Genomic DNA, 18,497 nt, shown 5'->3' on the forward strand with positions numbered 1-18,497 from the left:
ATGTTGAAACTAAAGTTGTCCTATCTGGAAGTTGAGTCGTGGCAACTGGACTTCTTTCTTGTTAGGCTGAAATGTTTCGCTACTCATCAAAGTAGCTTTTTCAGTCTAAGGACAGTTGGTAGGAGATCCCTGGGATATAACTGAGCAGGGCTGTTGAGAACAGGACATTTTGGAGATTGCTCGTTTACATGGTCTCCATAAGTTGGGAGCAACTTGATGTTACACAACAACCTAAAGAATTGTGCCAGTGCTCCCTGATTTTCATCCACTTGTTTGTTTTCTTACAAAAAGAAGCTGGGACCAAAAAAGGCTGAACAAACCTACTGGATTTTGCCACTGGCATATGCTTGTAATCATAGGTAATTTCCCAACTCTCCAGGAAATCATGATGCTAAGAAGCAAAAATGACATACAGTACTCAATTTGTCCATACTTAGTCTTATTCTGGGGAAAAACTTAAATTCTCAATGGGGCCAAGATATACAAGCTGTGTAAATATAACCCCAGTCTGCTGCTTATGTCCAATACCCTGGAATTCCCATGGGGTCCAAAAATACCCCAGAATATATTCAATATTAGGGGTAGTTTTTTAATCCACCTGGCTGATGACTGAACATGTTGACTAGTCAATAGGTATGCTTCTACTAGGATAAAAGCCACTTTGACTCATTAAAAGGTGTCCAACTTAGCGGGTGAGTATAGCATGAAACAAATGACTTCCATTTGCACCACCTCTTGCATGTCATTTTTCACAGTCTTTTAAGGGTCAATTGAACCTATTATTTATAAATAATCTCATTTATTGACCATGTTTCTCATACATAACTATGACATGGAGTTTAGGCATTAGGTGAGCCTTGATCTCAGGGTGAGAAAGGATGTTGGAAAATTGTATTTAAGCTGTAAACAATACCCCCATGCAACCTCCATGCTGATGAAGCAAGGATTGAGCACACTAACCTTTTCTCTGCCAAACATAAAATTTCACAAATATGGAAAACTCCATGTATAACCATGCAATTATTTGCTTTCTAAGTTCATATTCATGTGTTTCCTTGTTATTCATTTCCCCACTGTACTGTGTAACTACAGAAATTCAGTAGGCTATTGCAGAAAGTATGGGCATATTGTAACATATTAGTTCTTTTCCCCCCTCCCTTCCCCTTCTTTCTTTTGCAGGTTAATGGTTTTGTGGGCTTGTTTAAAGGCCACAGTACGGAAGTATTAATCATAGTTAAGCTGAACGTGTGAATGTTATGTATGCACGAATAGTCTGCAAATATAGTGTGTGAAAGAGTAGTAGGGGATGCTACTGCTTTGTGAAACAGTATGCAATGTAGCAATCCACATACTCCCCAAATCCCCACACACCCCAAATACAGCCACATATTTCATATAAGTGTCCATAATAATCCATTATTTTACATCTAGGAGTTTCTTCTGAACCTAAGCCAGCTTGAAAATATAGCATACTCTTGGTTCTATACATAAGAGTGACACATTATTTCAAAAGGAATAAATTTCCATTGGGGCTGACAAATGTGTCACAACTAACATGGCATTCATTTTAGGGCTCAGAAACCGGCTCAGATGTTGTAGCTCAATTTCCTCCATTCTACTTCATTCACAGCTCTGATGGATTCCACCTACTATTAACAGGGCAATTTCACAGCACATTACCTCTAGTCCATTAAGCAGGTGAACAGCCTTATTGTAACTCACATGAGCCTGCCCATGTGAAGAGCAATAACTATAAAGATTATAGTATTTTTTTTCCAAAGACAAAATGCACCACCTCCTCAATTTCTTATGGGCCTGACCTCTTTGTCAAAAAACACAACGCAAAGGGTGTCATTATTTAGAATGACACTTGCATCTCCAAAGTCACAATAATGGACATTACAACTGTAAACCTCTTCTTCTGTTGCTCCTCCCCCATCTGCTCTAGAGAGTCCCTCCAGATTTGAAATTGCATAGTGAAAAGTCCATTACATTTAACTCCAAGGAAGATGCCTTTCCAAAAATAAAAAATAAAAGTTAAGATAGAAATTCAATATTTCATAATGAAAATTTCAGCACCATTCACATATCTTTTGCTATGTAGCATTTATAGCATGTATGCAACTAAAACTGTTAATATGACTTGTTGTCAGGATCAGTTCCTTCTTAAAACTTCAACCTTTCAATGCATTTCTTTAAAATCAGAAATTATGCCAATTCATATAATTAGAAATTCTGATCCATTACTTTCCATAAATGTAAGATTTCTACTAAAATCAATGGTTTTTAAATAGCAAATGATGCATTACTTGTCAAAATGTTTGCCTGTCTTAGGATATTTTATATGGTCAAAAATTGTCACAGTTTAGGAAGTACTATCTCATTGAGCATAAACATTGGACAAATATTATTTGATGCAAATAGGTAGCCATTAAATTAAATTCTGCAATCAACAAAGTCTACCAACTTGGTTATGATTCAAGTAGAACACAGAGAGATGACTTTAGTAGATTAGTGGCTTCACCACTAGTCGGGTGGGTAAAATGTAGTTAAATAAATAAATAAATAAATAAATAAATAAATAAATAAATAAATAAATAAATAAATAATTGCAGGCTGATGAGTCAGTTCATAACACACTTTGATGACAAAGTCAGTCCAACATGAGATTGGCCCTACATAGCAAAGAAAGAGCTGCTATATCAGAATTTGGGAAAAGTTACCTTTTTAGACTACAAATCCCTCTTAGATATGGATATGACAATTGGGGGATTACAGGAACTACAGTCTGAAATAGTAACCCTTCCAAGAACTGGTAAAATGCTAGAGCCAAACATATATATGACAAGGATTCATTCTGTATCATCTGTAACATTAAAAGGATAATCAAAATGAGTCCTGAACAGACCACAAAAAGAGAACTGAAAGGTAGTTTGCAACACAACTTCAGTTTCCTTTTTTTGATCTCCATGCAGCCCCAGATATAGATTCTGCACACTAACATGGAAAATATTGGAGTCAATAGTATAGAGCACATACTTTGCATGCAGAAGGTTCCAGTTTCGTTCCCTGATATCTCCAGGTTGGGTTGTGAGAGGATGCTACCCAAAATCCCAGAACTGCTGTCAGTCAGAATGGACAGTACTGTGCTAAATAAATCAAAGTTCTGAGTCAATGTAAGCAGCTTGCTGTGCTCCTATGAATAGAGACAAAAGAATTTGTACATATATGATATTCAGAGTTTACTCATTAAAATCCTGATCTCATAAAGGTAAGTGTGAAGGGGTTTGTTTATTAATTAATTAATTAATTAATTATTAATTCTCCAGCCATTCGCTACTCTGGGTGGTGTACAGCCTATTGCCCTCCCCCAGCAAGCCAGGTACTCAATTTACTGGCCTCAGAAAGATGAAAAGCTGAGTCAATCTCAAGCCAGCTACCTGGGATTGAACCCAGACCGTGGGTAGAGTTTTTGTTACAGCACTGCAATTTAATGAGGCTCCTAAAGCTTCCCTGTTTTCAATGTGTGAAGGGAGGATGCCTGCTATAACTCCTGCGGGAGAGCATTCCACAAAGAAGGTCCCACAGCTGAGAAAACCCAGGTTCTAGTTGACAAACAAAAACTTCTTGTACCAATGTAATATACAAAAATCATTTTCAGCTAATTCGTTTTTTTGAGAAGGAATAGCTCCTCCCTGAGTGAATGCCACTAAGAACATCAACATGGAAACAATTCAAATATTATAGGAAAAATTCCACCTTATATATTTGGGTTCCCTGCTAATAACAAACAAAGATTTTTAAAAAATCTAATATTTAAATAAATCGTATGCAGACTTATACAACAGGGCTTGAACTTGTCAATTATGCTTTAAAGTTGCCTAATCATTTCCTGAATAGTTTTATCTCTGAATCATGCACAGCACTTCTGTAGTGTGGAAGGAACTGTGGATTTAACTTTTTTTTCTAACCCAAATGACAATGCAGAACCCTGAAGAATTAGACAGAAGACAATACCTGTCAAAATATGATACAAGCGTGACCTGGGTTTTAGCATAATTTCTTTGTAACTCCCCAAATAATAAATCTACAGCCAAGCATTATCACTGGGTATTATAGATCTGTAACACCCAGTGATATTTAGATAAGAGGAATAAATTTTTTAAGCATAAGAGGAATTTTAACTGAAAACACTGATTGTGGATGTTTTTAATAACTCTTCTTTGAGAAGTCTGATCTGAAAAAAATAATCTGGTATTTCATGTTGTCATATTGGATCACCAGTGCATAAAGACTGGAAAATATACAGTGAAGTCCTGCACAACCTTAAACACCTGAAGTTAGACCTCAAACCTGTTTCTGATCATTAGAACTGAAGTTTGGTGTAATGGTCAGAAAGGTGAGTCCAATCTGATGAGATCCAAGTACAAATTAGCAGTCAAACTCATTATACTTAAGCCCAAACTACCTTGCTGTGTTTCTCTGAGGATGAAATACTGTATAGAGAAAAGAATGGGGTATACTTTGGGCATTGTAAAAAAAAGAAAGCCAGTATATACCGTATGTATAGAGAAAGAATGCAAGGAAGAGAAAGAAAGAGAGAAATGAGTAATACTTTTTTTGAATATTTACTTCACATTGCTACTGTTGTTTAGTAGTTGTGTCCAACTCTTCGTGACCCCATGGACCAGAGCACACCAGGCCCTCCAGTTTTCCATGGCCTCCCAGAATTTGGTCAAATTCATACTGGTAGCTTCGATGACACTGTCCAGCCATCTCATCCTCTGTCATCCCCTTCTCCTCTTGCCTTCACACTTTCCTAACATCAGGGTCTTTTCCAGGGAGTCTTCTCTTTTCATGAGATGGCCAAAGTATTGGACCCTCAGCTTCAGGATCTGTCCTTCCAGTGAGCACTCAGAGTTGATTTCCTTCAAAATGGATAGGTTTGTTCTCCTCCAGCACCACAATTCAAAAGCATCAATTCTTCGGTGGTCAGTCTTCTTTGTGGCCCAGCTCTCACTTCCATACATTGCTACTGGAAGAACCATAGCTTTGACTATGCGGACCTTTGTTGGCAAGGTGATGTCTCTGCTTTTTAAGATGCTGTCTATGTTCGTCATCGCTTTCCTCTTCTTTGCTTTGCCCTTCTTTGGGATTGGGATGTAGACTGATCTTTTCCAATCCTTTGGCCACTGCTGAGTTTTCCAAACTTGCTGGCATATTGAGTGTAGTACCTTAACAGCGTCATCTTTTAAGATTTTAAATAGTTCAACTGGAATGCCATCACCTCCACTGATCCTGTTATTAGCCATGGTTTCTAAGGCCCACTTGACCTCACTCTCCAGGATGTCTGGCTCAAGATCAGCAACCACACTACCTGGGTTGTCCGGGACATCCAGATCTTTCTGATATAATTTTTCTGTGTATTCCTGCCACCTCTTCTTGATGCAGAGAACATAATCAATAGTTAGATAAAATAATCAATCTGATTTCAGTATTGCCCATTTGGTGATGTCCATGTGTAGAGTCGCCTCTTGTATTGTTGGAAAAGAGTGTTTAAGATAGCCAGCTTGTTCTCTTGACAAAACTCTATTAGCCTTTGCCCTGCTTCGTTTTGAACTCCAAAGCCAAACTTACCTGTTCTTCATTCTCTTGACTCCCTACTTTAGCATTCCAATCCCTTATAATGAGAACAACATCTTTCTTTGGTGTCAGTTCTAGAAGGTGTTGTAAGTCTTCATAGAATTGGTCAATTTCAGCCTCTTCAGCATCAGTTCTTGGTGCATAAACTTAGATTATTGTGATGCTAAAAGGTCTGCCTCGGATTCGTATTGAAATCATTCTATCATTTTTGAGATTGTATCCCATTACAGCTTTTCCCATTCTTTTGTTGACTATAAGGGCTACTCCATTTCTTCTATGGGATTCTTGCCCACAATAGTAGATATGATAATCGTCTGAATTGAATTTGCCCATTCCCATCCATTTTAGTTCCCTGATGCCCAGGATGTCAATGTTGATTCTTGCCATCTCCTGTTTGCCCACATCCAGCTTCCCAAGGTTCATAGATCTTACATTCTAGGTTCTTATGCAGCATTTTTCTTTGCAGCATCCATGAAGGGGACATTACTACTACCTAGTTATATTATAACTAATATAACCAGCATGGTTCTTCTAACATTCTTATCGATAAGTAGAAGGAAGGATTCTCATATTTTTAGACAAAAGGCAAAAAAAGTAATCATCCTATAATATAACATTACTACTACTTAGTTATATTATAAGGTGATTACTTTTTTTGCCTTTTGTCTAAAAATATGAGAGTCCTTCCTTCTACTTATCAATAAGAATGTTAGAAGAACCATGCTAGATTAGATCCAGTCTGCTCCCACTGTGGCAAATCAAATGTCTCTACGAACCCCACATGCAGAACATGGGAATAATAGCACACATTTCTCTTGGGTTTCCCACAACCTGGTATGTGTTGCACACACCAAGAGACATTCTTTCTCTGATATTGCAGGAAACACATAGCCAGCACTGAATGCTTTATCCATCCTCCTTGACACGCTGAAGTTGACATATAATTCATTTCATTCCTGGGGGTGGGGGGAAGAATTAGAATTCTGAAACTTATGAAAATTCTTACACCACATGCACATTTGTAATTATTATTTTAAGTAAACACATTTTGACAATTCACAGGTATACTGTATTTTTCATATACTGTATGTAATTTACTGTTTTTTAGGTTATTTTTAACATACCCTATACAGTATTTGAAGGTCTCAGGATACAATGTATAAAACAAGTTTAAAACAATTTGAGCAATTTAAAACTTATAATAAAATAAACTAAGACCAATCAACAAAATAAAAATAATATATATATCATGTTTTTCAACATGAAATTTTGGCAATTTCCTCCCAAAAATCTAACGCTCAGTACTGCAAAAGCAAAATAAAAAATAAAAATAGTATTTTTTGTTTTAAGGGAAGAAAAAGAACCTGAGGAACATCGGAGCTAACCTTTTCTAAATCTATTTAGTATTGTTTGTGGGTAGTATTATATTGGGTGTGCTGAACCTGGAGCCCTCCAAACGCTGCAGACTACAACTCTCACCACCTGTGAACACTGGCCATGTTGATGAGGGGGTTAAAAAATACAGGCTTCTTTCATATTCATAGTCCACAGTGATCAGCAGCAGCTCTCCATCTCTTCAAAGATGGGTCTTTCACAGCCTGAAGATAGGACAGGCCATGGAACATTTTCTATATAAAGCCTGTGCTGTAACACAGAGCTACAGTGCTGTCTTCTATAGCTTTAAATGCCTAGATATTGTGTATCATTGGACCACCCAAACAAAATACATCATTTGATTTGGTAAGCAATTATCAGGTTGCCAATAAATACAAACGAACTCCAATTCTGACACTCACAAAATAATACCCACAAGCCTCATGAAGTCCATGCACAAGTGCGGCACCTGTGTATGAAACCCCACAGAGCTCTATGTATCCTAGTTTTCCATATCTGCCTGCTACAACTTTGACAAGTGTACAGAGAGCCCATTTCAAAGAATGGGACGTTTGTGTGCATCTTCCACACTCCTGTCTGGTCTTCCTTTCCATGCCATGTAGTTACTTTGCTAGGGTTTTTACAGATTACCAACAGTAATCTCCAGATGTGTCAGTCCACATCTGGAGGAATAGAAGGAAAAGGAATAGAAAGAGGGGCACCTCCTGTTTTTCTTTATGACTGGTTCTAGCATATATTTCAAGTCTGTTTAACAATAATCCTGAGAGCAAACCCATTCAAAACAATGAGACTTTACTTAAGTGGCTTCAGTTATCCATGAGTGTTGGTCACAGAGTTGACTATATTCTATACAATATTCAGAAAATTGTTTAGTACTGTACTGGTATATTATATTTCCTTGTCAAACATCTGAAGTCCAAGTATCACCTTCTCCATACAACTTTTACATGAAATTGTTTACTAAATTAGAGTTCTATTTTATATAATTGAAAATGGTTACCTCATGGCAATGCAATATACAGGAAAAAAACAATTCTGTCCAGTACATTTAGAACTTCCACAGCATGATCAAAGACTTATGCTTTGAAAATTATCTTATGCTGTTGACATTAAACATAATGAGCATCCGAGAGCTATCAGATCATATTTAATAAACATGACATGAAAGGTTTATCCAAAGCTTACATGACTGCTATAATCGAATGCACGCTATGCTGTGCATTAAATGAACAAACCCTGATCTCAAAGTGGCAAGTGGGGAAAAAAGTGAATAGTTAGGTCAAGGCGGATGGAAAAAACACTATAGGTCTAGCTCCCCAACCTTACACTAAAGGGAGAAATTAAAAACATAAATGGATGACTCCTTCTCTCCTCTCACTGCAATATCTTTTGCAGACAAAATTTTCAGCAGTCTGCCAAATACTTCCTTGCACAGTAGGCATTCCACCTCTACTCCAATCAAACCAAGCGCATAGTTTTTCTATAACAGCTAACATTATTAAGCTCATTGCAGTAAGCCACAGATTTTTCCTTCAGCTCAGTATGAGTATGGAAATCTAATCTTACATGACAGTTGCAATAATTCAATCTGTCTTGCTTTCTCATTTCTACAATAAGCAATTCATCCCTGTCTGTAACCGGGTGTTCTGCTTATAACCCATTTCTTTAAAGAGTCAGGGTGGAAAAGCAGAGCTTTGCTTGGTCAGGAATCCATCATCTTGAAACATAAGGCAGGGCTTGGCAACTTATGCCCCTCTAAATACTGTTGGACAACTTTGATCGTTCATCATTGGCTAGGCTAACTCAGCTTCATGGGAAGAGCATTCCAGCAACACTCAACTCATGGACAGACTAAGTGTGGCTCAGACTATTTCAGGGGTGCCACCTCTTGCAGATATCCATAAGCCACACATGACTATCATTTTATTTATTTTATTTTATTTATTTATATGCCACCTTTCTCCCCATAGGGGGCTCAAAGTGACCCACAGTTCAAACGATCCAGTAGTTATGTTTTAAAACACCATACATAACAACACATATTGTTGTATCTAAATAGAATTGACACAGTATTCCTAAAACCTCCACTTACCACTTTAAAACCTGCCTGAAAAGGAAGGTCTTTGCCTGATGATGGAAGGACAAGAAGGAAGGGACCAATGTGGCTTTTCGGGCAGCGCATTCCACAGCCCGGGAGCAGCCACTGAGAAGGCCCTCTCTTGTGTCCTCACCAAACAAGCCTGCGAGGGTGGTGTGAGTAAGAGAAGAGATTGCCCAAAAGATCTTAAAAGCTGAGAACATATAAGGGGAACCTTGATTTCCCATTATTGCAGACAGTAAAAAGAGATGCAAAACATCTAATATTTTCAAAGGAACCTGCGTATCGCTGCTTACAATGGCGGTAGTCATCTCTTCTTTGTGTATGTGGACATTTTGTAGTGGCTTATATTATCCTTTTCAATGACACTATACTTTTTCTGATGGGAGACATATTGGCAGAACTGGATGGAAGGCAACTCCCTGCCCCCCAAGCCCTACAACAGCAAGGTGTTTATTAAACTGCTTCTCTCTTTTCTTTTGGCCTTTTTACAAGACCCTCCGCCCCGTGTTTTTAAACCAATGTTCAAATAAAAATAGATTTAAATGTTTTCAGATTAACTACTTTCAAAGTATAATTGAACAAAGAAAGAAGATATCTCATAAATGACAATCACAACAAAATATTTGTGACTCACATAATTTATATTATGGGTTCAGCAAATCATGGCTTTTTCTAAAATTAAATAATATTAGATTTAACCATGGATCAAACTGAGCACTCATAACATCTCCTAACTTGAGATAGCTTTATGGCATTAATGAATTAAAGCCTTACAGTTGACTTTACATGATTTTGATGACTCTGTCCTATTCCATTTTAATTTGTTGTCCTTTTACATTTTAAAAATATTATTGTGTCATTTTATATTCTTGTTGGGGTTTCAGTATTGTTATGGGTTTATTTTATTTTTGGGATACCAGAGTACAAAAAAAGTTCTCATTAAATCAGGTGTTATAAAAATCAATCAAACAAACATATATATTAATTTGGAAGCAAGCTCCAGTGAATTTAATATAAATTTACAAATTAATTAAATTAACAAATTAAATTCATAAATTACCAAAATTAAAACATGCTCAGAACTTAAGACATGTAGTGCAATGCTATTCATATTCATTGAGACTGGAGGACTGATTAGCCTGGTTTGTACCTAACAGTAAGCCATGACATAACACTAAGTGCATGATCGGTACATAAACCTGAATGGAGTCCTAGACTCATATGCCCTCCTTCACACAGCAATATGACTAAGCCAAGAACTTCAACTATGTCTACAGTATCCAGACAAAAAGGCAGGGTTGTTTTTAAATTTAAATCAGAGACTACTTTTCAGAATTAAATTTATTCAGTTGAACAGTCTAGGACTGTCCTGTTTTGACACTTACCACAGTTTGTTCTAACTTATTTAAATTAACAGTGTTTGAAATATAATGCCAGAATAGCATTTATATAAAGTGACAAAGTTTGGACAGTGTCCTCTTCCCAGCAGCAGAAGTTAGAGAAAAAAGGAGTGTGTGAGCCTTGGATTTCACTCGTCCTCCTTCTAGGTTGTGCACATTGTACCAACTCATGGTATAGCGATTTGCATGAACTAGGCCACTGTATTCAATGAACACTACACAAATAGAAAAATGAGCTTAATATTTAAATCTTGTTTCACATTTGTTTGCATTGGCTATCTTCAGGATGAGAACTAAGCAGAAATAGAGCCAGGATCTTAATCATCCTAGCTCTAATCTAGAGACCTGATAAATCACCTCTTGAAAATTATAGGCATTAGCAGTATTTTGCTTCTTCTTAAGATTAATATTAAAAGCACTATGGAACTACAGTTTGAATTCTGAAAAACTGTGCTTACTCTTAATTTTTCTGAGAGTTTGTTGTCAGTTACCTGCCCATGCCTATAGATTTTCTGAAGAATGTATGGAAATAACTCCTCCACATCTTTCAGTACATTTTGTGTGATGGTTCTCTTGATGACCTTATGAGCCAAGGATCATCAGAAAATGAGTGATTTAAGCTTGCTGGGCAGAAATGCCCCTGCAGGGATGAACAAATCTTGAGTGCTATGGTGTACACCAGATGAACCCGCTGTAATGAAAACCATTGCTTTGATACTTTCATTCTATTATCAGGAACAAAGGAATCAAGACAGATTGACCAAAACATAGGTCCAGAAATACAACAATAGAGTTATTTTAAAAGCATGAATTGTCCTCATATAAATTAGAACTATATTAGAGAGGCAGTCAACTGAAAAACAACGTATTCATACTTTCTCAGACCAAGTGGTCCCATTAAGAGCTTGAATGGTAGAGAAGCAGAAAATGGGTATATGATGAATTTAACTGTCCTAGGGACCTTTGTTTAAGGCTACCTGTGTCATAAGTTCAAGAAGGATAATGCACATTCTTCCCTGGCCTCTTCCCATTCCATCTATGACTTCCTTCCCTTATTATAGGCTACCAAAATGGATAATGACAGGGTAGAAATAGCCACAGTTTGTAGCACTTACTCACACAGACAGCTTTCCCTACATAAAAGCAGCAGCTATTCTTTACTGTAATCATGTTTCAATGTTAGCATGAATTACAATGTACAGAGATTTGTCTGAACACCTGTTACCTATATCTCTGCACTGCAGTATTTTCCTGAGTAACTATTAAGTAAAAATGTCATTAGAAAGAGCTTGTATCTTTTTACATGTTAGAAATTATCTTTGTGGGTGGTAGAAGAATTACTGTCCATCAAAAACACAGGGATTTTTCCTTTCTAAGTTTATGCTTACACTTTCTAAAGAATTATGCATAACTCATAGCAATGTCCATGAACATTTATTGGCTTCACATTTCTTCATTTTGTGAGACCAAATTATATAAATTGATCTGCATCTTAACTTTCATAAATCAGGTGAGATTTTTTTCTCAAGTCAGTGATATTATTGCAAAACTATGAAGCCACAGTAGATTTGTCACCTAATGGAGGTTGCAACATATATAAAAATTTTATTGTACTTAACATTATACAATAGTGTTCATAAATTTTTCTGGCAAATAAGACAGATTGCATTAGGTAGCAGTACACTCCTGTCCCCTTCAACAACATGAGGCGGATATTCAAAATCGGAAACTGTGTTTGCATTTGTTGTGTGGGACTATTGCTTGAAAAACACAATACTGTAGAAAAACACACAAAAAGACGTAGTTCCTTGGACCCCAGAATTGATTTGGAGCAAATAACTCATTAGAGATTTCTTTTCCTCTCTTTCAATTTATCCAAAGAATCAAAAACAGCTAATTCTCTTGTAGCAAGCTATTTTATGTTGAAATGCTGTTGCTTAGTGCAGTAAGTCCCACTACAGCAGGCGCACTGAATAAGTGGCGATTTGATAAGTCAACTCATCCATACGTCCCCTCACTTCAAATATGCCTACTCTAGTTGAGACTTGTAAGTGAAAAGTAGAGTAGGACCATGTGAAGCAATGGGACTTATGGAAGAGTTCACTTGCCAAATCCTTATTATTTCAATGGACCTACTCTAATGTGACTTACCATGCTAAGCAATGGGATTTCAACCATTGTGTGTTTGTTTTAAATACAGCTCTTCTGGTTGGCAGCATTTAACATAAGATGTGGGATGCACAACATGATTTGTTGCTGTCTAAATAACCTATTAGGACTGTGGAGCACCAACAACAGAGGTACAAACCTTACATGAATGTTTGAGCTGGTTTTCTGTAAGGATTCTGTATGGTACTGAGGGTCAAAACAAAATTTCTAAGAAAAAGCCTTAGTTGTACTATTGGCTTTACACATTTCAAAGTTTCTTTTCTCCAGCAATGGCTACCTGTGTTAAATTACTATAGAAGCACATTATACAAATTCTAAAAAAAGACCTACATTACAATAAGTAAATCTTTCTCAAGTGCAATGACATGCTAACATGCAAGTCTGAAAGACAATAACAGCTTTTTTAAAAAGGGTGACTGTAGTGTAAACTTCATACTCTCACTGGGCCATGGAAAAGGTTGATGCCTTTTTAAGTGGCATCTAATTTCACAGAGTTAAACCTTTCCAGTAAAATATTGCTTCATGTGAGACAGTAATACTGAAGTCGGCATGGTCCTCTGAGAAAGCTGAAATTCAAGATAAGCCAAGGCTTTTGCTACTTGACTCGCTGGTGGTAACAAACCACTTTTAAACAAAGGTTGGATTCAGTGTTTAAAAATATGAGCCACAGGCAATAAATTAGGCAAACGAAAAGAGATATAATCCCAAGGGAGTTCACGATGTACCGCAGACTTGCCATGCTTTTAAGGAGGCAGGGGGTTATCAAAAGAAAAGCTGTTTACGTCCTCACAACATTTTGAAGACAAATCCCAGGCAACATAAGCAGGGCATTTCCCAAGGAGATAATATACACTGCTAAAAGGAGGAGGCACATATAGCAGTGCACTTACAATTCCCATGAGAGCTTCTTGGTAGAGGAAGGTCAATCTCACATCCATAAGGAGGCAAAATCTTACTTTTTATTTAGATTTCCTTTGTTCTCAGTATTTCTAAAGTTGTATCTGCTTGGAACGACTTCAGGTCTGAGTATAATTGGCAGAGCGTAGCAGGGAGACAGAGCAAGCAAGTTCTTGATATCAGCTGCAAAACTCTAACCAGAGACACTGTCTTCTAGAGATGGTCAAAAGGAAATATTTGAAAGATATACAGCATGCTTCAGCACTATCATTTCATTATATGACAGCATTCATTTGTCTTTTGTGATCTGAATTAAACTAAACTATGGAGGCTCCTGCTCTGAGTTGGCACTAGTTATATTAGCTTCACAATGTTGGACTATCTCCTCCTCCTAGCTGAGGTACAAATACCTAACCAACTTCATCAAACATGCATCTTTAGCTTCCTGCACTGCTGAAAAGTCAATACGGTACATTAAGTTGATTGGCTGAGTTAGGAATGAGGGTGAAACCCCCACAGGCAGTATCTTGACATCTTCTCAGCCTGATCTATCTTATAATGTTGTGAGATAAGTAGGGGAGGGGTACCTTGCAGAAAAACTGAGTATTTCTTTTAAATGCCCTATGTTAAAGTGTAATGGCTTGGTGACTACCTAATTAACCTAGAGACTAGGGAAGTTACTTTTTAAACTACTTTTTGTAGAAAAGTTCCCTTCCCTTGATTGCATGGTCAGTGTTATACTGGCTGAGAAATTCTTGGAAATGCAGCCCAAAGAAGTATTTTTCGAAATTCTCAACTTAGTCCCATTAGCTTCTATCCAGGTGTAATGATGACATTCACCATTTTCTTCATTTCCTAATATTGACTGTCTCCTCATGGTTGCTTTCTATGGTTTTGGATCACCCATTCTTCATCCTGTTACTTATCCTTGTCAGCCACTGAAAGATAATTACTATAAAGACTGGGTTACAGTTTGCACATTCCTGAAACTTCTGAAAAATGAAAAATAACTTCAAGTGATCAGCAAACTGCTTAAGAGGCTGATAACCAAGATAAATATTTTTCATTTATTATAGTTAATGGGAAAAACAGGAGAAAAACAACAATGGATGGCCTACTGTTTCCCCTTCTCTGAATTATCTGCCAGAGATCCTCTCCAGCTTTCTCTGCCTGTTGGTGGGGAATCTTCAGAAAAATGTTGGGCTATGTATAATATTATTATATAAGCTGAATCCCTAATTAAATTGTAAAGATTTGCACTGATTTCTTTTAAAAGTCTTATTTTAAAGTTCTGTATCATTAGTCTGAAAGGTGTTCATATAAAGACTTCAAAAGAAAGTTATTTATCCTCAGATATATTGGTCCTTATTGTTAATTGCTTAACAGATGGAGGAATTCATGCAGAGAACAACTTGCCCAAGGCCACCCACCAGGCCTGAGCAAGGAAATGAACCAAGATTTCCCAGGTTCAGCTCTTAACAATCGATTTGCTGGACCACACTGGCTTTTAGATCCAGATGCAGAGTGAGTCATGACCTTGCAAAACAGACCTACGTTTATTTGCTGTAGACAGGATAAACAAATCATGTATATTTATTAGTCATAAGAAGCAGTCTTTTTTTAAAAAAAATTCTGTGTGCAGAATTCACTTGCACTCCATTCCAAAGCTACTGTCTTATTAAGAAAGAGGTATAATTTAACTTCTTTCTTAATAAAAACAAGAACTCTGGATTGGTGGTGTGAATGAACTCTATATGCATACTCACTAAAGTCATTCTATTTTATTGCTATTAAATTCATTCCAACTTATGAGCCTCGTCTACGCTGGCTTGAGCACGTTGTGAGAATGGCTGATGGTCAGATTCCAAAGGATCTCCTATATGGAGAATTAGTGCAGGGAAATCGCCCCAGAGGGAGACCACAGCTGCGATACAAGGATATCTGCAAGGGGGATCTGAAGGCCTTAGGAATAGACCTCAACAGATGGGAAACTCTGACATCTGATCGTTCAGCCTGGAGGCAGGCAGTACATCACGGCCTCTCCCAATTTGAAGAGACCCTTGTCCAGCAGGCCGAGGCAAAGAGGAAGTCACAAAGGAAGCAAAACCAGGGAGCTGGACAGGGGACAGATTGGATTTGTCTTCAGTGTGGAAGAGATTGTAACTCTCGAATTGGCCTCCTCAGCCACACTAGACGCTGTTCCAAGTCCTTCATACAGAGCACGCTACCATAGTCTTTCGAGACTGAAGGATGCCTACTATGAGCCTCGTGGCACAGTGGTTAAACTGCAGTACTGCACTGAAGATTATGCTCACTACCTGAGTTCAATCCTGGGCTCAGGTAGCAGGTCTAAGGTTGACTCAGCCTTCCATCTTTCTCAGGTCATTAAAATGAGTACTCAGCTCACTGCGTGTGTGTGTGTGTGGGAGCAATGTGTTGCCTGCATAATTAAACTGTACACTGCCCAAAGAGAGCTTTAAGCACTATGGGGTGTTATATAATCACCACACTTCATGGTGACTCTCCCGAAGTTTTCTAGGTACAAAATACTCAGAAGATGTTTACCAGTTCTTCCTTCAAATGGTGCTCTGGGAACATACAGCTTTCCCAAAACCACACAGGTGACAGGACATGGAAACCAATTTGCTGCGCATGCCCTGGATAATCTTGACTGCACCTTATCCTGGAAGGTAACTCTTGGCTTTGGCTCTGCAGCCAAGCCTCCTACCCCACCCCTATGAAAAACTAGCTCTAGTCACTTTATAACATACAGAAAAAATAATAATTGTAAGGGAACAAACACTTGTTCTGTGATCTCAAATAGCTCCACTGCTTCTCTCAGAGAGCAATGAAGCTTTCTGAGATTACAGAACTACGCTCTCCCTCAAGACCTCAGTCTGCAGTACTACACCCTTCCTTTACTGATCATCTATCATTTGATCTGTTAGAACCACTTCAGTACCAAAGATGGAAGAAAGTGTTACCATACTATTACTTGGCAATCATGAGTTCACTCATGAAAAGATAACCAGTTGGACTGGCTCAAATATGCAGTAATCAGTTCAACCCAAACTACATATCCCATATTACTGAAAGAAACAAAGAAATATTGTAGTTTTAAAAGTGTTTGCTATGTTAGTCTGTGCTAGCATATCAGGCCAAAAGCAATGAAATGAAATGAAAAACAAAGAAGACAAAAACATTGTGGCACCTTAAAGACTAACTGCTGAATTTTAATGTGAGCTGTCATGGACAAGTCCACTTCCTCAGGTCTGAAAACTGAAGCTGGATCAGGACTGTAAGCAACAATCCTGCCACAAATTTCTGATGTTAAAGGCTGTCACCCCAAAGCTTCCAAAGGCTTCCACATAGTAAAAGGGAACTCTAGGAAACCTTGGGACCTTAGAAGAGAGGGACCGGAAATTTTAAATTATATAAAAACAAAGATGTTATTTCCATTTATGCTCTGCAGAGTTGCACAATATAATTTCATCAATATGCCCTATCTTATCTCAGACTTGTCTTTTTCCGCTTTATTTTGGAGGCCACTGCCATTCTTTCAATGCCTTCCGTGTCCCATGAAAACAAATAAAAGACAAGAACTAAAGCTGTGATATTGCAGGCAACTAAAGAAAACCAGAAGTAAAAACAGAACGCCCCCAGTAACTTCAGATAAACATTCATGGAGAAAGAGCACAATAAGAACTTTTTGTTGTTGTTCATGAAAAAATGAGACTAAATCAGAATTTCATGTATTTGCATGTATCACAGTTATCTGTACACAAATACTGGCCAGAATCCTATTTCCAATTTATCCTTGCATAAACAAAATGTGCAGGTTGGGAGCACACCCAGGAATGCAACAGCACCTTATTAATGAGCAGCATGAACTACATGATTCCCTTGGTGTTCTGAGCTGCCAAGTCACATCCAGTTTACAGTTGCCCTCATAGGTTTTCATGATATGCATGATATTTAAGGAGTGGTTTAATCATCGCGATCCCAAGCGAGTTCCCATGGGTGAATGGAGACTTAAATCCAGGCCTCCTGAGTCCTGGTCCCAATTCTATCCACTATATCACACAGGCTCTCAAAAGCATAAATCAGGAAGAGGATTCTGGCCACTGTGATACTAACCTAATCATTTATCATTTGATTATACGCAGGTGTTTTAAAACAAGATATACATGCAGAAAAACATTTTGCCTTCATCTCAATTGTTTAATTGGATCTAAAACCACTCAAATCTTCAGGCAAATGTGAAGGAATTACCTATATAGTGATACATTTCAGAAGGATCAATGTCTTAGTTTACCAGAGCCCTGAAGTAATATATAAATGTATCCATGTGAAGTAAAATGTAATGAATAGGCACTGAGAATAGATCCAGACATAATGATGAAGAGGATCCACTGAAATCAATAAAATTTAAACTACAAAGTTAGAAATAATTAAGGTAAGTCCCCTGATTTCAGTGGATCTTTTCTAAGTATGACTGGGCCTGGCTCCAACCCGGTGACATCAATAAAACCTTGGGGATAATTAACAATAATCAAATAATTTCCAATTCATAATCAGTTGTATAAGTACTAAGGAAAACCCAAACATTCGGCTAGAGCTAAGAGTATTGGTGATATAGTGGACAGAGTGATGGAAAATATTCACAGATAGAGTGATGGATTAGGATTCAGAAGACCTGTGTTCAAATCCCTCTTTACCGTGGAAACTCACTAGGGTAGTAACCTCTTAAACATCTCACACACCTTGAAAATCCTATTAGGGTCACTGTAATTCAGATACAACTTGACAGTATATAATAACAAACACCAGCAGACAGCCAAAGAGCTGAAAAAAGTTACCAGCGCTGTTGTTAGATGTAACAGTTTTAATCT

General features: G+C 37.6%; 1 protein-coding gene and 1 long non-coding RNA gene across 8 annotated transcripts in view; one reads left to right on the forward strand and one right to left on the reverse strand.

The window, feature by feature from the left end:
- XRCC4 (X-ray repair cross complementing 4) overlaps positions 1 to 18,497 on the reverse strand; it is a 172,498-nt gene that overhangs the window by 75,113 nt on the left and 78,888 nt on the right. For 5 of the 7 annotated variants that reach the window (XM_078386389.1, XM_072992589.2, XM_072992587.2 and 2 more), the window contains exon 8: positions 3,040 to 3,149. The exons of the other annotated variants lie outside the window; for them this stretch is intronic. In XM_078386389.1, coding sequence (XP_078242515.1) covers positions 3,040 to 3,149 — 110 coding nt within the window. The remainder of the gene's footprint in view (positions 1 to 3,039; positions 3,150 to 18,497) is intronic. 7 annotated transcript variants of the gene reach the window in all.
- Positions 1 to 18,497, forward strand: part of LOC144587055 (uncharacterized) — a 663,623-nt gene that overhangs the window by 59,343 nt on the left and 585,783 nt on the right. The gene's annotated exons all lie outside the window — the stretch shown is intronic.

Source organism: Pogona vitticeps, chromosome 2, assembly GCF_051106095.1.
Source record: "Pogona vitticeps strain Pit_001003342236 chromosome 2, PviZW2.1, whole genome shotgun sequence".
NCBI classification, from domain to species: Eukaryota; Metazoa; Chordata; class Lepidosauria; order Squamata; family Agamidae; genus Pogona; species Pogona vitticeps.